This window comes from Mesoplodon densirostris, chromosome 2 (genome assembly GCF_025265405.1).
Source record: "Mesoplodon densirostris isolate mMesDen1 chromosome 2, mMesDen1 primary haplotype, whole genome shotgun sequence".
Taxonomy (NCBI): Eukaryota; Metazoa; Chordata; class Mammalia; order Artiodactyla; family Ziphiidae; genus Mesoplodon; species Mesoplodon densirostris.
This window is the reverse complement of record NC_082662.1, coordinates 45,715,777-45,737,903: the sequence shown is the minus strand read 5'-3', so window position 1 is coordinate 45,737,903 and position 22,127 is coordinate 45,715,777. Positions and strand designations below refer to the sequence as shown.

At 37.6% G+C, this 22,127-nt stretch overlaps 1 protein-coding gene across 3 annotated transcripts in view; it reads right to left on the bottom strand.

Moving 5' to 3' along the window:
* SCP2 (sterol carrier protein 2) overlaps positions 1 to 22,127 on the bottom strand; it is a 156,313-nt gene that overhangs the window by 103,936 nt on the left and 30,250 nt on the right. For all 3 annotated transcript variants that reach the window (XM_060089817.1, XM_060089819.1, XM_060089818.1), the window contains exon 6: positions 16,260 to 16,386. In XM_060089817.1, coding sequence (XP_059945800.1) covers positions 16,260 to 16,386 — 127 coding nt within the window. The remainder of the gene's footprint in view (positions 1 to 16,259; positions 16,387 to 22,127) is intronic.

Genomic DNA, 22,127 nt, shown 5'->3' with positions numbered 1-22,127 from the left:
AGTTTCCTTTGCTGTGCAAAACCTTTGAAGTTTCATTAGGTCCCATATGTTTATTTTTGTTTTTATTTCCATTACTCTAGGAGGTGGGTCAAAAAAGATCTTGATGTGATTTATGTCAAAGAGTGTTCTTCCTATGTTTTCCTCTAAGAGTTTTATAGTGTCCAGTCTTACATTTAGGTCTTTAATTCATTTTGAGTTACTTTTGAGTATGGTGTTAGGGAGTGTTCTAATTTCATTTTTTACATGTAGCTGTCCAGTTTTCCCAACACCACTTATTAGAGAGGTTGTCTTCCCTCCATTGTATATCCTTGCCTCTTTTGTCATAGAGTAGTTGACCATAGATGTGTGTGTTTATCTCTGGGCTTTCTATCCTGTTCCATATTTCTGTTTTTGTGCCAGTACCATATTGTCTTGATTACTGTAGCTTTGTAGTATAGTCTGAAGTCAGGGAGTCTGATTCTTCCAGCTCTGTTTTTTTCCCTCAAGTTTGCTTTGGGTATTCGGGGTCTTTTGTGTCTCCATACAAATTTTATGATTTTTTGTTCTAGGTCTATAAAAATGCCATTGGTAATTTGATAGGGTTGCACTAAATCTGTACATTGCTTTGGGTAGTATAGTTATTTTCACAATATTGATTCTTCCAATCTAAGAACATGATATATCTCTCCATCTGTTTGTGTCATCTTTTATTTCTTTCATCAGTGTCTTATAGTTTCTGAGTACAGGTCTTTTACCTCCTTAGGTATGTTTATTCCTAGGTATTTTACTCTTTTGTTGCAATGGTGAATGGGATTCTTCCCTTACTTTCTCTTTCTGATCTTCGTTGTTAGTGCATAGGAATGCAAGAGATTTCTGTGCATTAATTATTGTATCCTGCAACTTTACCAAATTCATTGATTAGCTCTAGTAGTTTTCTGGTGGCATCTTTAGGTTTATCTATGTGTAGTATCATATCATCTGCAAACAGTGACAGTTTTACTTCTTCTTTTCCAATCTGTATACCTCTTATTTCTTTTTCTTCTTTGATTGCCATGGCTAGGACTTCCAAAACTATGTTGAATAATAGTGGCAAGAGTGGACATCCTTGTTTTGTTCCTCATCTTAGAAGAAATGGTTTCAGTTTTCCACCACTGAGAATGATGTTTGCTGTGGGTCTGTTGTATACGCCCCTTATTATGTTGAGGTAGGTTCCCTCTATGCCCCCTTTCTGGAGAGTTTTATCATAAACGGGTGTTGAATTTTGTAAACAGCTTTTTCTGCATCTATTGAGATGATCATATGGTTTTTATTCCTCAATTTGTTAATATGGTGTATCACATTGATTGATTTGCATATATTGAAGAATCCTTGGATCCCTGGGATAAATCCCACCTGATCATGGTGTATGATACTTTTAATGTGTTGTTGGATTCTGTTTGCTAGTATTTTGTTGAGGATTTTTAGATCTATAATCATGAGTGATATTGGTCTGTAATTTTCATTTTTTGTAGTATCTTTGTCTGGTTTTTGGTATCAGGGTGTTGGTGGCCTCATAGAATGAGTTTGGGAGTGTTCCTTCCTCTGGAATTTTTTGGAAGACTTTGAGAAGGATAGGTGTTAGCTCTTCTCTAAATGTTTGATAGAATTCACCTGTGAAGCCATCTGGTCCTGGACTTCTGTTCGTTGAAAGGTTTTTAACCACAGTTTGAAATTCATTACTTGTGATTGGTCTGTTCATATTTTCTGTTTCTTCCTGGTTCAGTCTTGGAAGGTTATACCTTTCTAAGAACTTGTCCATTTCTTCCAGGAGGTCCATTTTATTGGCATAGAGTTGCTTGTAGTAGTCTCTTAGGATGCTTTGTATTTCTTCAGTGTCAGTTGTAACTTCTCCTTTTTCATTTCTAATTTTACTGATTTGAGTCCTCTCCCTCTTTTTCTTGATGAGTCTGGATAAAGGTTTATCAATTTTGTTTACCTTCTCAAGGAACCAGCTTTTAGTTTATTGATCTTTGCCTTGTTTTCTTTGTTTCTATTTCATTTATTTCTGCTCTGATCTTTATGATTTCTTTCCTTCTGCTAACTTTGGGTTTTGCTTGTTCTTCTTCCTCTAGTTCCTTGAGGTGTAAGATTAGATTGTTTCTTCGAGATTTTTCTTGTTTCTTGAGGTAGGATTGTATTGCTATAAACTTTCCTCCTAGAACTGCTTTTGCTGCATCCCATATGTTTTGGATCGTCATGTTTTCATTATCATTTGTCTCTAGGTATTTTTTGGTTTCCTCTTTGATTTCTTCAGTCATCTCTTGATTATTTAGTAACGTATTGTTTAGCCTCAATGTGTTTGTGGCTTTTTATATTTTTTTCCCTGTAATTTATTTCTAGTCTCAGCACTGTCGTCAGAAAAGATGTTTCATATGATTTCAATTTTCTTAAATTTACCAAGGCTTGATTTGTGACCCAAGATATGATCTATCCCAGGGAATATTCCGTGTGCACTTGAGAAGAAAATGTAATCCACTGTTTTTGGATAGAATGTCCTATAAATATCAATTAAATCTATCTGCTGTATTGTGTCATTTAAAGCTTGTGTTTCCTTATTAATTTTCTGTCTAGATGATCTGTCCATTGTCGTAAGTGAGGTGTTAAAGTCCCCTACTATTACTGTGTTACTGTCAGTTTCCTCTTTTATAGCTGTTAGCTTTGCCTTACATATTGAGGTGCTCCTATGTGCTCCTATATATTTATAAGTGTTATATCTTCTTCTTGGATTGATCCCTTGATCGTTATGTAGTGTCCTTCTTTGTCTCTTGTAACATTCTTTATGTTAAAGTCTATTCTGATATGAGTATTGCTACTCCAGCTTTCTCTTTATTTCCATTTGCATGGAATATCTTTTTCCATCCCCTCACTGTCAGTCAGTATGTGTCCCTAGGTCTGAAATGGGTCTCTTGTAGACAGCATATATATGGGTCTTGTTTTTGTATCCATTCAGCGAGGCTGTGTCTTTTGGTTGGAGCATTTAATCCATTCACATTTAAGGTAATTATCATTATGTAAGTTCCTATTACCATTTTTTAAATTGTTCTGGGTTTGTTTTTGTAGGTCCTTTTCTTCTCTTCTGTTCCGCACTTAGAGAAGTTCCTTTAGCATTTGTTGTAGAGCTGGTTTGGTGGTGCTGAATTCTCTTTGCTTTTGCTTGTCTGTAAAGCTTTTGATTTCTTTGTCGAATCTGAATGGGATCCTTGCTGGGTAGAGAAATCTTGGTTGTAGGTTCTTCCCTTTCATCACTTTAAATATATCGTGGCACTCCCTTCTGGCTTGTAGAGTTTCTGCTGAGAAATCAGCTGTCAACCTTATGGGAGTTCCCTTCTATGTTATTTGTCATTCTTCCCTTGTTGCTGTTAATAATTTTTGTCTTTAATTTTTGTCAATTTGATTACTATGTGTCTCAGCCTGTTTCTCCTTGGGTTTATCCTGCCTGGGACTCTCTGCGCTTCCTGGACTTCAGTGGCTATTTTTTTCCCATGTTAGGGAAGTTTTCAACTATAATCTCTTCAAATATTTTCTCGAGTCCTTTCTCTCTCTCTTCTCCTTTGGGAACCCTATAATGTGAATGTTGGTGCATTTAATGTAGTCCCAGAGGTCTCTTAGGCTGTCTTCATTTCTTTTCATTCTTTTTTCTTTATTCTGTTCTGTGGCAGTGAATTCCACCATTCTGTCTTCCAAGTCATTTATCCTTTCTTCTGCCTCAGTTATTTTGCTATTGATTCCTTCTAATGTATTTTTCATTTCAGTTATTGTATTGTTCAACTCTGTTTGTTTGTTCTTTATTTCTTCTAGGTGTTTGTTAAACATTTCTTGCATCTTCTCAATCTTTGCCTCCATTCTTTTTCCGAGGTCCTGGATCATCTTCACTATCATTATTCTGAATTGTTTTCCTGGAAGTTTGCCTACCTCCACTTTATTTAATTGTTTTTCTGGGGTTTTATCTTGTTCCTTTATCTGGCACATAGTCCCCTCCCTTTTCATTTTGTCTATCTTTCTGTGAATGTGGTTTTCATTCCACAGGCTGCAGGATTGTAGTTCTTCTTGCTTCTGCTGTCTGCCCTCTGGTGGAGGAGGCTATCTCAGAGGCTTGTGTGAGCTTGCTGATGGGAGGGACTGGTGGTGGGTAGAGCTGGGTGTTGCTCTGGTAGGCAGAGCTCAGTAAAACTTTAATCCACTTGTCTGCTGATGGGTGGGGCTGAGTTCCCTCCCTGTTGGCTGTTTGGTCTGAGGTGACCAAGCAGTGGAGGCTACAGGCTCTGTGGTGGGGCTAATGCCAGACTCCAGGAGGGCTCACACCAAGGAGCACCTCCCAGAACTTCCGCTGCCAGTGTCCTACCATGAGCCACAGCTACACCCCGCCTCTGAAGGAGACCCTCCAACACCAGCAGGTGGGTCTGATTCAGTTTCCTATGGGGTCACTGCTCCTTCCCCTTCGGTCCTGGTACGCACACTACTTTGGGTGTGCCCTCCAAGTGTGGAGTCTCTGTTTCCCCCAGTCCTGTTGAAGTCCTGCAATCAAATCTGGCTAGCCTTCAAAGTCTGATTCTCTGGGAATTCCTCTTCCCGTTGCCGGACCCCCAGGTTGGGAAGCCTGATGTGGGGTTCAGAACCTTCACTCCAGTGGGTGGACTTCTGTGTATAATTGTACTCCAGTTTGTGAGTCACCCACACAGTGGTTATGGGATTTGATTTTATTGTGATTGCGCCCCTCCTACGCTCTCATTGCGGCTTCTCCTTTGTCTTTGAATGTGGGGTACCTTTTTTGGTGATTTCCAGTGTCTTCCTGTCGATGATCATTCAGCAGTCAGCTGTAATTCCAGTACTCTAGCAAGAGGGAGTGAGCACACATCCTTCTACTCCGCCATTTTGAACCAATCCACCCAAATTAATTATCTTTTTTATTGTATTGGCTGGTAGATCAAATGAAACATAGTATCTAGTATCAGCAAGACAACAGACAAAATTTTTAAGGCCATCTTTTGGGACAAGACAAGGAAATACTGTAGTGTGGGGTTTTTTCCCTTTTATATTTCAGGGGTTTTTTGGTGTTACTATAAAAATGAGAGTTCTTCTGTCAGGTTTACATGACACTGGCTTAAACAAAGTTAAACAAATTTCTTTATGGCAGAGCATTAAGAGACCTTCTTTCACTATTGCGTGTGTATTTTGATTGTGCAAAAGGGAGTTAAAGTATGAAGCATTTTCCAACTTAACTGACCCACGTCACGGAGCATCTTAAGAGTCAACAGAACACATATGCACTGATCAATGACAGGCACTGATCAAAGTACTAACCTAGAGCAAAGTCTCTGTTGCTAACCTCTAACCTTAGCCATGCTTGGTTAGTATTTCTACCAAAAATTGGATTAGAAAATTAAAGGGTAAGAGTAGCCCCCACTCACCGCAACTAGAGAAAGCCTTCATGCAGCAACAAAGACCCAACACAGCCATAAATAAATAAATAAATAAATTTTTTAAAAAATAAAGAAAATTCAACGGTATGCTCACCAAACCTGAAGCTGAGAAAGACTGCTATAATGTTGGATCCAAATAGACTTCAGTGAGGTTTATCAATGAGATGGATCAGAATATAATTAATTAAATGCCCAGTTCTATTCTTGACCACCCAAAACTACCTAAGAAAAGGAGCAGCAATCATGAGAAAGGCTCTGAGGTTCTGTTCGATTATAAGCTCAATATGATTCAACACTGTGATGTGATTACCAGAAAAGCTTACATGTGATCACAGTACATTAATTAGTCTGGGGATGATGGGTCATGAAACAAGTCTAATAAGAAACAGTTAAAGGGAACAGGTCAAGCTGGCTTCAGATATTTGAAGGGCTGTAAGGTGAAAGAGGCTTGTTCTATGAGTCTCAGAAGACAGAAACTACAGGGAGAGAGATTTGAGTTCAACATGAAAAAGAGCACTGTAACAATTGGAATCATCAAAAAAATGGAATGAGTAGCCTCTGTGGCAAGTTTCTTGTCACAGGAAGTTCAAATGCTTTATTGTCATCTATTAGAAGATTTATAAGCAATTCACAAACGGATTTGTAGGAAGAAGGGCAGCTAAACTATATAAAAGCACTTGGGATAGTGTCTGACATAGGAGATATTCAGTAGGTATTGACGTCTTTTCTTCTTGTTTCCTTACTATGGGATCCAGTTAATCTACAGAAGATAGCAACCCTTTGAAAAATATTCTGCCGATCACTTACCATGTATTTACTAATCCTGGACACTGATTAAGGGCTTGTTGACTACTGACTCTGAACTGCCAATTCAGATTTTGGGCTGTTCTAAGAATATGAGTGGTGTAAAAAGATCTCAATCTCTTTGAATCAAACCTTGAAGCCACAAAAATCTCCTGATTCTATAGCAGAATGTAAGCTACTACAAACATTCTTACATATTCATTTCTAGAGCACATTCACAAACAGCAATTTCAAACAACTTAAAATTCTATGAAATTCTACAATTCATTAGAAATCTGTTGGATGAAGAATAACATTTCAACTAAAATACTGCACATTTACACTTCAGACTTTAGACTAGAAAAAACTGTCCAACTACTCTGAGTAATGTAAACCTTGAGAAAAGGTTGAAAACACACCAAACACAGATTTCCAGCTAGCTGAGGGCAATGGAAGCTGCCTAAATCTCTCTCCATATCCTCTAAAAAAATACAGAATAGGGCTTCCCTGGTGGCGCAGTGCTTGAGAGTCTGCCTGCCAATGCAGAGGACATGGGTTCATGCCCCGGTCTGAGAAGATCCCACATGCTGCAGAGCAGCTAGGCCCGTGAGCCATGGCCGCTGAGCCTGCGCATCTGGAGCCTGTGCTCCGCAACAGGAGAGACCACAACAGTGAGAGGTCTGCATACCGCAAAAAAGAAAAAAAAATACAGAATAATAAGAAAAACAAATAAAACTGTACAAAACCATACCCTCAGCATAACTAGACAAAAGAAAACACAAAACTTCAAATTATCTGTAAGTGAAAAAAAAAGGAAAGGGAAAAAGTGACCAAATCCCTGCCAGCAATCATTCACGCTCCCACAGTAAGCCTCCTAGGGAAGAAGGGCAGTCTGAAAAATACTGCAGAGGAGAGAAGAGGGGAGCTAGTGGCAAGCCTACAGTTGCTCTGAAACTACTACCAGGAAGAAAAAGACACCCCACAAGAGTGAAAATATTGAAAAAATATTCCTGTAGATCAAAACATGACTACAAGGAAGGGTTAGAAAAGCACGGGAGACTCAAGGCGGTAATCTTTGAAAGGTATAGCTTCTAGGAGAAGGAAAGAGGGAAAAAAAAATGTGGGGGGGAAGGCCCCTTTGGCAACTGGATGGTGAAAGAGAAAAGAAGTAAACAGGGAAATTTCTGGGGTCCTACAAGACAAAACAAACAAAAAAGAAACAAGAAATCAGAGGACACACAGTCCATCTTTCAAAAAATACACTACAGAAATAAGACTTTACTACACTAACATGAGAGGACATCAGAGAATTAGGAATCACTCCAAATTTAAAAGAACACTCTCAAATCACAATGTAATAAAACTAGTAATTATTAATAAAATGTAAAAATTAAGTCTACCTGGAAATTTTTAAACTATTTCCATAAAACAACTCTTGGGCAAAAAGAGGAAAGACAAATGATTGCAAAGCTTCTGAAAAAATGATACTGAAAACTAAAACACTACATATCAAAACCAATGCGATATGTTTAAAGCTGTAACAAGGACATAGCACTAAGAATGATTAAAATGGAACATATTGATCAATTAAAAAGAATGAAGTCCTGATCCATGCTACTACATGAATGAACTGTGAATGTTTTCTGTGCTGAGTGAAAGAAGGAGTCACAAAAGGTCACATACTGTAGGGTCCATTTAAATGAAGTGTTCATAATAAGCAAACACATAAAAACAGAAATTAGATTAGTGGTTGCCAGGTGCCTTAGAGCAAAGGATTGCTAATGGGTATGGGGTTTCCTTTGGGGATGATGAAAATGTTCTGAAATTAGATAGTGGTGATGATTGAACAACTCTGTGAATATACAAAAAAACACTGAATTGTACACTTTAAAAGAATGAATTTTTATGGTATGTCAATTTTATCTCAATAAAGCTGTTATTCACTAAAAGGATAAAAAATGAATTAAATTCCCAATTCAAAAAACAACAACAAAATAAACCAATAAAAAGCACAAGGAAGGGGCTTCCCTGATGGCGCAGTGGTTGAGAGTCCACCTGCCGATGCAGGGGACACAGGTTCATGCCCCGGTCCGGGAAGATCCCACATGCCGCGGAGTGGCTGGGCCCGTGAGCCATGGCTGCTGAGCCTGAGTGTCCAGAGCCTGTGCTCCGCAACGGGAGAGTCCACAACAGTGAGTGGCCCGCGTACCGCAAAAAAAAAAAGCACAAGGAAGATAAAGGCAGAAAATAATGGAATAAAGAATTAGAAAGAATAGACATAATTAATCAGTCAAAATCATATAGTTCTGAAAAATTTAACAAAAGAGACAAACTGCTACCCTAATTTAATAGGAAAAAAAGCAGAAAGCATATATATACAAAAATAATAAATAACAAGAGAAATACCATTGAAATAGAAATTTTATGTAAAAGACTACTTTTCAGACTTCCATACAAATAGATTTGAAACTCTAAATGAAACGAATAATTTCCCAGAGAAATACAGACTACCAAAATTGACCCCACTGGAGATGGAATGTTTAAACATAAAGAAATAGATAATTACCAAGCAACTACCAAAACAAACAAACAAACCATACACACCAAAAAAACAGGCCCAGATGATTTCACAGGGTATTATATCAAACCTACAAAGATCAAGTAGTCCCAATGCTCCATAAATCGTTCCAAAGCATCAAAAACGAAGAAACACTTCCTACTTCGTTTTATAAAGTATAAAATTAACACCTAAACTTGATAAAGACATTAAAAAAAAGAAAATTAAAAACCAATATCACTTATGAGTGTTGATCTGAAAGCACCAAATAAAATAGTGACAGAGTCTAACTCCACATTAAAAAAAAATCAATACATCATAACCAAGTGGCATTCATTCCAGACATGAAATGTTGAACCAATATCAGGAATCCATTAATAAAATATTCTATTACTAGATCTAAGTGGAGGACATAATGAAATCCACAGATGCTGGAAAAGCATTTGACAAAATTCAATACCCATTCCTGAAATAAAAAGAAACTCAAGAAAATAAAAATTGCTGAGTACTTTCTCAACACAATTAAATAAATAAATAAATATAAATAAATATATATATGTATAAATAAATATATATATGAGATCTTGAAGCCAGAATTGTACTTAAAAGTAATATTAGTAACTATTAATATAACACCTCCCATAATGGACTGTTGTGAGAATTGAATGAGATAATATGGGTATGGAAATTCATTCATTCATTCAACAAATATTTATTGAGTATTTAAATATGCTAGGGATTGTAGAAGAGAAGGGGGAAAAAACTTTCTTCTGGCCAGATTACATGCCAACCACTGCGCTAGGCTGGATATATTGAAGGTAAGCAAAACAGACATGGTCCCTGCTTTCATGGAGTTCATAAGACAAATAAGGAAGACAAAAATTAAACAAGTAAAACCACACACAATAAATGCATGAATATAAATAGTGCTAAGTGCTATGAAGGAAAGCAATAGGAAACTATCTATGAAAAAGAATAACAGGAGGGATTCACTTCAATTGAATGATCAAGGAGGGTCTTTCTTTGAAGATTAATTAATTACAGAATACCTGCTTTGTGCCAGGCACTCTACTAGGTAACAGTCAAAGAGCAGGGAATAAAACAAACAAAAATCAGGCCCTTGTAGACTTAGATTCTGGTTGGAAGAGACAGTCAATAAATAAGAAAAAATATATATGCCATATTTTCATTAAGTGCTCTATAAAATGATAAAGTAAGAGCTTCCTTGGTGGCACAATGGCTAAGAATCCACCTGCTAATGCAGGGGACACGGGTTCGAGCCCTGGTCCAGGAAGATCCCACATGCCATGGAGCAACTAAGCCCGTGCACCACAACTACTGAGCCTGCACTCTAGAGCCCATGAGCCACAACTACTGAAGCCCAAGTGCCTAGAGCCCGTGCACCACAACAAGAGAAGCCACCGCAATGAGAAGCCCACATACCACAACAAACAGTAGCTCCCGCTCACCGCAACTAGAGAAAGCCCACGTGCGGCAACGGAGACCCAACGCAGCCAAAAATTTTTTTAAAAAATGATAAAGTAAGAGACAGAGGATAGGGAGTTCTGGGAAGGAGGGTGATGAAAGATAGCAGAAGATGACATTTAAGCAAAGACCTGATGGAAGTAGGAAAGCTAGCACTGATGATATCTTAGGGTAAAGTATTCCAGAAGTTGAAATAGCAAGGCTTAGGCCCTGCTTGAGGTAGGAATGTGCTTACTGTGTTTGAGGAACCAAAAGGATAGTGTGGCTGGAGCAGAGTGGTAAAAGAAAAAATGGTAAAAGATGAGGTCAGAGAGCTAATGAGGGTGGAGGGTCAGATCATATAGAAGCTTGTAGGCTATAATAAGAACTGTAGGTTTCAATCTGAGTGTGGTAAGAACACAATAGAGTTCTTAGCAGAGGAGTGAAATGATCTAGCTTATTTTTTTTTCTTTTTTTTTGTTTGTTTTTTTTTTCTGTACGTGGGAGTCTTACTGTTGTGGCCTCTCCCGCCGCGGAGCACAGGCTCCGGACGCACAGGCCCAGCGGCCATGGCTCACAGGCCCAGCCGCTCCGCGGCATGTGGGATCTTCCCGGACTGGGGCACGAACCCGCGTCCCCTGCATCGGCAGGCGGACTCTCAACCACTGTGCCACCAGGGAAGCCCGATCTAGCTTATATTTTAAAAGCGTTGCTCTGGACATAAAGTGAAGAATTGACTGAACAGGTACACAAGCAGAAGCAGTAAAACCACTTAGGAGATTCCTATACTCCAGGTGAGAAATTATGATAGCTTGCACTATAGTAGAAGTGGGGAAAATGTGGAGAAACACTTCTCCTTCTCATATTTCCGGATATTTTAAGAAATGAGTAAAAAGGTTTGCTGATATATTGAATGCTGAGTATAAGAAAAATCAGGAATGGCTCTAAGCTTTTTGGCCAAAGGTCCTAAAGAGATGGAGTTATCATTTACTGGATAGGAAAAACTTCAGGAGGAACAGATGGGGAAGGTGGAAGTTCAAGGAAAGAATTAGGACTTCAGTTTTAGACCTGTTAAGTTTGAAAGGCCTATTAGACATCCAAGCAGAAATACTTTTGTAAAGTGTTGGAGATATGAGATAAGATTTTTTAAGACCTAAAGAATGAAAAGAGTTGACCTTGAAAGAATAAAGAGCACTGTAGCCAAAGAAAATATGAGACTGGGGCGCAGGGAATAAGTTTGGCTTACCGAACACACTGAAAGGCCAGTGAGCTTACACATAGGAAGACTAGACAACAGGAATTAAAACAAGAAATGATTTTTAAAAAGAGTCTCACCGTAACAAAGTAATAGAAAATACTGATACATATTTTGGTACCTGAATGCCATGGACTGAATTGTGTCCCCTCAAAATTCATTTGTTGGACTTCACTGGTGGTGCAGTGGTTAAGAATCCGCCTACCAATGCAGGGGACACGGGTTCGAGCCCTGGTCCAGGAAGATCCCACGTGCCGCAGAGCAATTAAGCCCGTGCACCACAACTACTGAGCCTGCGCTCTAGAGCCCATGAGCCACAACTACTAAAGCCCGTGTGCCTAAAGCCCGTGCGCCATAACAAGAGAAGCCACAGCAATGAGAAGTCTGTGCACTGCAACGAAGAGTAGCCCCTGCTCACTGCAACTAGAGAAAGCCCACGCTCAGCAATGAAGACCCAACGCAACCAAAGATAAATAAGTTTATTTAAAAAAAAATTCATTTATTGAAGTCCTAACACTCAGTGTGAGGGTTTTTGGAGATGGGTCTTTTGGGAGGTAATTATGGTAGATGAGGTCATGAGGATGAGTGCCTCCTGATAGGATTAGTGTCCTTATAAGAATCCTTACAAAAAGTGGAAGACAAAGATGTTTCTCTCTCCCTCTCTCTCTGCACCCACATAAAAGAAGAGGTCATGTGAATACACAGTGAGATGGCAGTCACCTATAACCCAAGAAAAAACCTATAAAACCTATCGTGCATCAGTATAAAACCAGTATCAGTATAAAACCTATCGTGCATCTTGATTTTAGACTTCCCAGCCTCTAGAACTATGAGAAATAAATTTCTGTTCTTTGAGACACCCAGTCTATGGTATTTGCTATGTCAGCCCAAGCAAACTAATATAGTGGAAATGGAGTTACACTGAACAAAAATGTAAGATATGTGAATGGCTTTGGAACCATTCTAGTTCCAAAGTTTGGAACAATTGCTAGCAAAAGCATAAAGTGCGTTGAAGAAACCATTAGTAGTAGCCTCAAAGTCCTTTGAGGATGCTGCAGGTGAGAGTTTGCAAAAGGACAAAATCTTACTGAAAACTGGAGGAAAGGAGAGCCCTGTTAAAATAGAAGCAGAGATTACAGTAATACCATTACTTGCAGTTATGTAGAAACTAGTTAATAAGCAAAATATTGAAACTGCCACATGGTTTCTTCTGGCTGCTTACAGTAAAATTCTATAATGCTATATTGCAGAAAGGACTATTAAACAAAAAGGATTCAGGACTTGATAGTTTTGAAAATTCTCAGCCTTTCAAAGTGGTAAAAGATGCTAAAATTAAGAAATAGTCTTTGACGGGAATGAAGATGCAGACTTACTAGAGAATGGACTTGAGGATACGGGGAGGGGGAAGGGTAAGCTGGGACAAAGTGAGAGAGTGGCATGGACTTATATACCCTACCAAATGTAAAACAGATAGTTAGTGGGAAGCAGCTGCATAGCACAGGGAGATCAGCTCAGTGCTTTGTGACCACCTAGAGGGGTGGGACAGGGAGGGTGGGGGGGAGACACAAGAGGGAGAGGATATGGGGATATATGTATATGTATAGCTGATTCACTTTGTTATAAAGCAGAAACTAACACAACATTGTAAAGCAATTATACTCCAATAAAGATGTTAAAAAAAAAAAAAGAAATAGTCTTTGAGCAAAGATCAAATCCAGGGCATTGCCAGGAAAACATGGTCCAAAAATGAAGCCCATGTTGTGACAAATCTTTTGTTAAGACCTCAGAAAGATCAAAGGTGATGCCTCAGAATATTGTTCAGAGAGAAAAAAGCCCTCTAAAGAGAAAAAACCTGTGCCTCACAAATCCTCTCAATCAAAGGGCTGCAAGGAAGCTTAAGAATGTTGCTCCTCAGCCATCTCAGAAAGGACCCAAGGTAGAAAGACACTTAGCCCAAAGAGATTTGCAGGTGTAGCTTGTTGACTAATGGCGTGACCAAACAAGATTCACAGGAGACCCACAAAGTTCTTAAGAGTGTTAGCATTCTATTTTTGACCTGGGAGGTAATTTAGGTCACAGTTATGAGCTTTGTGAGAATTCATGAAGCCGTATATTTATGTTGTGTGCATTTCTCTGACTTGAGTTATAATACACAACAACAACAAATGTCATATTTTTTTAAAATGCTGGGTTCAATCACTACTTTGATTCTTTAATTTCCTAGCAGGTCACAGATCAAAGTTTGAAAAATTATGGTCTGGGATAAGAGCTGTGATAGTAAAAGAAACTGGGGGAAAAAAAAACATAATTTGGAGTTTGAAGGTAGAACTGATAGGACATAGTGAGGGACTGGAGTAGGGGAAGAGCGGGGAGAAGTGTCCAAGATGACTCATGTTTTTGCTTTGAACATCTGAATGGATGGAAATGCCACTTACTGAAATGAGGAAAAGTAGAGGAGGAACAAATTTAAGATATGGGGGAACAGAATGAAGAGTTTGCACCTGAACATGTGAAATTTGAGACATCTGTTACATACACAAGCAGAGATGCAAAGATGCCAACTGGATATACAAGTATAGAGTCCATCACTGACTATCCTAAGTTTGCCTCCCTCTCCCCACAAGTGCCTTACCTTGTTTTATTTTCTTCACAGGACTAATAATTGTTTGAAATTATCGTAGTTTTTTTCATACGCTACTGTCTCTCCCCAACTAGAAATTTAAGCAAAAACCTCACATTTCATTTGCTTATTCGTTGCTTGTGAATGAATGCACTGATGTCCCTAATTCTTTTTCCCTCCTGAATATCCTTTATGGTCTGACTTTGAAGTTTCCTACCACAAAAGAAGTAGAGTATATTACCCTATCCCTTGATTCCAAGTTTGCCATGTGACTTGCTTTGGTCAAGTCTCAAAAGGCCTTGCATGTTGCAGATTACTCTCTTGTGCTTCTGCTGTGACCATGAAAAGGACATGCCAGAGCTGGCCCTCCAGTCCCAAGAGGAAAATGAGGGACATATGACCCAGCCAAACAGTACTAAAACAGAGCCTCCAACCAACCTACAGTCATATGATCAACCCAGACAAAAAGACCTGAGCATGACTTAGATCAGCTGATTCCCAGTCAATCTACAAATTTGTAAGCTATAATAATAAATAATCATTGTTTAAAATTGCTGACTTTTGGAGTGGTTTATTAAACAGCAATAGCTAACTGATATACTGCTATATTCCAGTGCCTAGAATAGTGCCTGCAATATAATAATAGCTCAATATTTTAAATGAATTATTTAATTCAAAAGGAAATGGAGGGACTTCCCTGATGACGCAGTGGTTAAGAATCCACCTGACCCGGAGCCTGTGCTCCGCAACAGGAGAGGCCACAACAGTGAGAGGCCCATGTACTGCAAAAAAAAAAAAAAAGAATCCACCTGCCAATGCAGGAGACACAGGTTCCAGCCCTGGTCTCGGAAGATCCCACATGCCGCGGAGCAAATAAGCCCATGCGCCACGGCTACTGAGCCTGCGCTCTGGAGCCCACGAGCCACAACTACTGAAGCCCATGCACCTAGAGCCCATGCTCAACAAAAGAAGCCACCATAATGAGAAGCCCCTGCACCACAACAAAGATTAGCCCCCACTCGCCGCAACTAGAGAAAGCCCATGTGAAGCAATGAAGACCCAACACAGCCAAAAATTAAAAATATAAATAAATAAATAAAATTTTAAAAAATCATTTAAAAAAATTAAAAAGGAAATGGACAAGGAATAGCCAAAGAGGTAAGGAAAACCAGAAGAACGAGATGTCACAGAGGCCAAGAGAAGAGAATGTTTTAAGAAAGAAGTGATCAAAAGGGACTAATGGTGCTGAGGTCTATTAAAATAGGATTGAAAAGCATTTACTTGATATGGCAACGTAGTGATCAGTGGTAGCCTTGAGAAATGAGGGAAGCCAGATTGGAATGGACTGAGTTTAAAATGGTAAGAAATAGTTACAAGAAAGAAAATTTCCATGGCCCCAAACTGGCAGTGCTCCTTTATACCATCCTACCATTCTTCCTTGAAGATTTCTTTCCTTTCGGATTACTTGATCTTGACTATCAAACCTGGGATATATTTCCTGCAAAGAATAGGAATGCTGAACTTTCAAGCACAACTATTTTCTTTCTTATCTCACAATACACAACAAGGCACTGGTTCAGGGTCATACAATAAAAACAAAAACAAAATCAAAAACTCTATCTGCACTATCCCATGCTTTATCTAACTGGCTAAGGCAGGCCAATCACTGATCATCAGTCAAAAAGCTAGGATGTTAACCTACAAAATAAAAATCAACTGTGAAATTTTAAATCTCATAAAACACTATGGGTTGACGGATGATGATGGACTCCTGATGGGTTCAAGTACTGAGAATAAAATTTGGCTACATAAATCTACTACCAAGAGCTAGCTTTAAGTCTCATTACCATATTCGGAACTAATGAGCCTCAATTTATAGTCTATGATTAAAGGAGACAAGATTTATGTTATTTTTCCTATTTCAATGTCTTGTTTCAGAGCATTCTAGGTACTTCTCATATGATGTCCTATGTATAAATACTTTTAGAAAACTGAATTCTATACAGACTATTTCTTCAACTTAATTGAAAAACCATTTCATATTTTATACATCTTGGCATCCCCCACAGTTTCTTAATAAATACCTATTGTTTCTCACACATATATATAACTACCCATAAGACTTAAAGTTTTTTAACATACCATATTTTTCCATGTGCTCTTTTCCAGCAAACCCAAACATCTGAGAAGCAACTGGGTGGGCTGACAATCCATACTTGTTGATCAGGACTTCGAGATGTTTATCAATTGGATTGGTCCTATTTGCAAACTAAGAGAGGGGAAAAAACAAAATTTAATAAGTACTTGACATGATAGGTGTCTCTTTTAACTATTACAGTGTTACTAAGACATTTGCTTATTTGAAGTGTAGAGTAAGCCAAAAATGGACAATGTGAATAAAATCAGTCAGAAAATGCTTTGCAGGGAAACATGGGAAGGAAAAATAATCAAGTGACCAAAGAGGTATTAATTCTTTCAAGAAACATGTATATAGAATCCGTATGTGCAAATAACTACTCAAGGTGCTGGGGATAAAACAGTGAACAAAACAGATAAAGTCCCTGCTCATCTGGCATTTACATTTGAGGGAGGAGGGGACAGAAAGTAATGGGGATGAAAATTAATTAAAATGTAAATAGTAATGCTATAATGAATAAATTCAAGTAAAGGGATAAAGATTGAAAGTGGGAAGTGCTACTTTATAGAAAATAGTCAAGGGAGGTCACATTGACAAAACGACATTTGAGCAGGGATGTGAAGGAGTAGGAACAAGTCATTTGGACACCTTTGGGAGAGGAGCATTCAAGGCAGAAGGAACAGCGAGAATAAAGACCCTAAGGCAGGAGCAGGCTTGGGTAGTTGAGAAAAAGAGTGAATTAGGGTTAGCATAAAGTGATACTCAGAGTGCAATCACCTCTGTTTCCATGGTTCTAGAATAGAGAAACACAGTTCCTACTGCAAACATTCTACAAAGGGAAAGCTAACTGTTTCTTACCAGTTTACCTACTAGACTATGAACACCCTGAGGGCAGGAACTCTGCTTCACATACTTCTGTATGTGAATCCAATGCCTAGCATATGGCCTGTTACATAGTAAACATTCCATAAATAATTGTTGAATGAAATAAATCAAGATTTTTTTGGTGCACAAAGGGGTTCTAAAGGGAATGCTATGAAAAAACTAAGATTAAGAAAAAATAGGCTTACAAGAGGAAAATTACTTAGTTAGATATGATAAGCAACTTGACAATCCAAAGGAGTAAGACAAAATGAGCTGATAAATGGGATCTGTGGAATCTGTGAACACAGAAATCTTAAAAATAAGTATATATAATTATGTGTTTGGATTTCCATAGATGTAAATTTTTTTCTGTCATAAGAAATCTAAAAAAAACATTTAAAAATACAGAAAATGTTCGTACCTAAGTTAAAGAGGAATGTGAATGAAAACAATGGTATACAACTTCTGCTTCTAGTCATGATGCACTATAGAAACCAGATTTACCCTTCTGTCTTAAGCAACTAAAAACCTGGACAAAATATACAAAGCAACTGGTTTCAGACAACGGACAACATAAAGCTTAGTATAGCAATCTCTGAAATAACTCACAGAGAAGAGTAATGGAGAGAAGAGAGAGAGAGAGAGAGAGAGAGAGAGAGAGAGAGAGAGAGAGCTGAAGATCTGAAGAGAGTTCCTCTTGAGTTTTCAATGAGTCTAATCAACACATGAATATGAGGAAACTACTGAGACCAAGGAAAGAATCACTGGAAAGGAGCAGGCAGAATAATTCCCAATGTTCCCACAGGGGCAGGAACAGTTCTTATTCCCAAAACCACAATGGAAAAAATCTCCTAACATATGGGGGCATCAATGGAATCCTGAGGTTACTGCTTGAGTAACAGCGTCAGTTTAGTCTTAGAATAATAAAGGCTGTTCTGATTCTACCTAACGAAGCTTAAAAGCAAATCTCAAAATTATCAAACCACTTCTAAAAAACACCTACCCCAGAACAAACCCCTAAGTAGTTAACAGAACATAAAAATTCAACACCCAACAAAGTAAAATTTAAAATGTCTAGCATTCAATCACAAGTTATAAGGCATGCAATGAAACAGAAAAGTACAACTTGTAAAGAGTGGATTCATCAATCAATAGAAATGATATAGCTGATAGAATTAGATGGGAACATTAAAACAGTTACTATAATATACTCCATCTGTTCAAGAAGGTAGAAGAAAGCATGAACATGACAAAGAAAAATAGAGAAGATATAAAAAAATGACCCACATGAAACTTTTAGAGATAAAATATACATTGTCTGAAATGAAAAGTAAATTCAGTGGAATTAACAGCAGATTAGACAATGCAGCATAGATTGGTAAACTTGGAGAAGTAGCAAATTAAAAGCTAGAAAAAAATGAACAAAATCAGTGAATTATGGTACAACAACCAAGAAGTTTAGTAGATATGTAATTGGAGTCCCAGAAACAGAGAAAATGGAGAGAGACAAAAGTCAGAAAAAAATATTTTAAGGCATAATGGATGAAAAATTTTCAAATCTGATGAAAACTATAACTCATATATCCAAGAACCTCAACAAACCCCAAGCACAAGAAACACGATAAAACTACACCAAGGTACGTCATAATAAAATTGTTCAAAACCAGTGATAGGGCTCCCCTGGTGGCGCAGTGGTTGAGAGTCTGCCTGCCAATGCAGGGGACATGGGTTCGTGCCCCAGTCTGGGAAGATCCCACATGCCGCAGAGCAGCTGGGCCCGTGAGCCATGGCCGCTGAGCCTGCGCATCCAGAGCCTGTGCTCCTCAACGGGAGAGGCCACAACAGTGAGAGGCCCGCGAACCCCCAAAAAAAAAAAAAAGTGATAAAGAAAAATCTTAAAAGTAACCAAAGAAAAATACACATTAAGTATAGAGCAGCAAAAAAAAATAAGAATGACAGCAGACTTTAAATCGAAAACAATGAAAGCCAAAAAAAATAGTGAAGCTAAACTAGAATTCTGTACTCAGCAAATACATCTTTTAAAAAAAAAGGTAAAAGAAAAAAAAATAAGGTAAATAAAGAATTATTAGAACATACAAAACTGAGAAAATTCATCACCAGCAAACCAGCACTATGTGAAATGTTAAAGGAGAATCTTCAGGCAAAAGGAATATAATCCTAGAGGAAAATTGGAATCAATAATAAAGGAATAAAGATCACTGGATGAGGTGGATGGACCTAGAGTCTGTCATACAGGGTGAAGTAAATCAGAAAGAGAAAGACAAATACTATATGCTGACACATATATATGGAATTTAAGAAAAAAAATGTCATGAAGAACATAGGGGTAAGACAGGAATAAAGACACAGACCTACTAGAGAATGGACTTGAGGATATGGGGAGGGGGAAGGGTAAGCTGTGACAAGGTGAAAGAGCGGCATGGACATATATACACTACCAAACATAAGGTAGATAGCTAGTGGGAAGCAGCCGCATAGCACAGGGAGATCAGCTCGGTGCTTTGTGACCGCCTGGAGGGGTGGGATAGGGAGGGTGGGAAGGAGACGCAAAAGGGAGGGGATATGGGAACATATGTATATGTATAACTGATTAAATTTGTTATAAAGCAGAAAAAAAATAAAATTAAAAACTTAAAAAAAAAAAGAAAAAAAAAGATCACTGGAAGTTATAAACATGTGGAGAAATATAAGGCTTTTTTCTACTTTAAGAATTCTTTTAAAAATAATTGACTATTTAAAGCAAAATCAATAGCTGATATAGGGCTTATAACATGTATAGAAGTAAAATGTGCTTCTAGGAAGAGGTAAACAAAAAAATACTTTGTAAGGTTCATGTAATACTATAGTGAACAGTCGTAACATTACTTAAAGGTGGTTTGTGAATAAGTTAAAGATGAATGTAAACCCTAAAGCAACCACTAAAAGCAAAACATCTGAGGCATAGTTAATATGCTCATAAAACAGACAAAATAAAATTATAAAAAATCTTCAATGAACAGAAAAGAAGACAAAGAGGAAAAAAGGAATAAAGATATTGAACAAAAAGAAAATGAGTAGAAAGATGGTAGATTTAAATCAGTGGTGTCCTAGTAAATGTTTAATAGTCTCATGGGGGGTGAGGGAGGTCTTACTGATAGCATTTGTCTGTTTTTGTGTTGTAAATACTCCCACCATGGCCAATTTGAATCTACTAGCATGATGTCACTGAAAGCAAAGATGAGAAGAGATATGCATAATCAGATCTTGCAAGCTGGTACAAGCCGGTAGGCATCAGTTTCAGCTAACCACTAATTTAAACCCAGCTATATCAGTAACCACATTAAGTGGAAAGGATATAAAAAGCCCAATTAAAAGGCAAAGATTATTATATTGTTAAAAAGCAAGACCCAACTGAATGCTGCCTAAAAAACATAATTCAAACATAAAGACAGAAGTAGGTAAAAGGATGGAAAAAGATAAACAATTCTAATTCTACTCAAAAGAAAGCTGAAATGGCTATGTTAATATCAGACAAAATAGATATAACATCAAAGAACACTACAAGAGATAAATTCTTATAAGTAGCCTAAAATCCTTCAAAAGGCAGGGTCTGACAAAGGGAGTACATGGCTGGGATCCATAAAAACTTTCACAAATGTGTTTTCAGTTTCATGATATAATACGCCTCACATCACCTCACAATGATGAAGGGGTCAATTTATCAAGGACATAACAATCTTAAATGTTAATACAACTAATACGAGAGCCTCAAACTACACGAAGCAAAAACTGATAAAACTGAAAAAAATAGACAAATCCACAGATTTAGCAGCAGATCTCAATACCTCCCTCTCAATAACTGATAGATCAAGTAGACAGAAAAACCAGTAAGGATATAGAAGGCAACCAATATTATCAACCAACTTGACCTAGAATTTATAGAACACCCCACCCAACAACAGTAGAGTACACATTCTTCTCAAGTGCACAAGAATATTTACCAAAACACACCACATCTTGAGCCAAAAAACAAATCTCAATAAATGAAAAAGCATTCACATCATACAAAGTATATTCTCTGACCACAGATAATTAAAATAGAAACAAACATCAGTAACAAAAAGGTATCTGTAAACTGCCCAAATGTTAGGAAGTTAAGCAACACACTTCTAATGTATGGGTGAGAGAAGAAATCACAATGGAAATTGCTAAATAATTTGACCTAAATGAGAATGAAATCATGACATAAAAAATTTGTGGTATGCTGCTTAAGCAGTGTTTTAAAAGAAATCTATAACATTAAATGCCCATGTTTGAAAAGATTTAAAATCAATGACCTAAGCTTCCAGCTTAATAAACTACAAAACAGAGTAAATTAAACCCAATGTAAGAACTGAAATATTAAGGATCACAGCAGATATAAACAGAAAATGAGCAGAATGAAGTAGAATGGATAGAAATTAGTAGAATGAAATAGAAAAGAGAAAAAAATAGAGAAAATCAATGAAAACAAGGGCTGGTCCTAGTAGAATGAAATAGAAAAGAGAAAAAAATCAGTGAAAACAAGGGCTGGTACTCTGACAAGATCAATAAGACTGGTAAACACCTTTTGTTATACTGATCATGGAAAAAATAGAGAAGACAAAGTTTACCAATATCAGAAGAAGAGAAAGGCCATATCTAAAGATCCTACCTTAAGGGGATACTATGGGAATAATATGAACAAGTTTTTGTCAATAAATTCAACAATTTAGATGAAATGGACAAATTCCTTAAAGGGCACAAACTATCAAAGCCCACTCAAAAAAAAAAAGAAAAATAGATAACCTGAAGAGTAATATACTTACTAAAGAAACTGAACTTTAAAACCTTCCCATAAAGAAAACTACAGACCTAGATGTGCACTGGTGAACGCTACCAAACATTTAAGGAAAAAAATACCAATTATATAAACAAACTCTTCCTAAATTAAAAAAAAAAAAAGAGAAGGGAACAATTCTCAACCATTC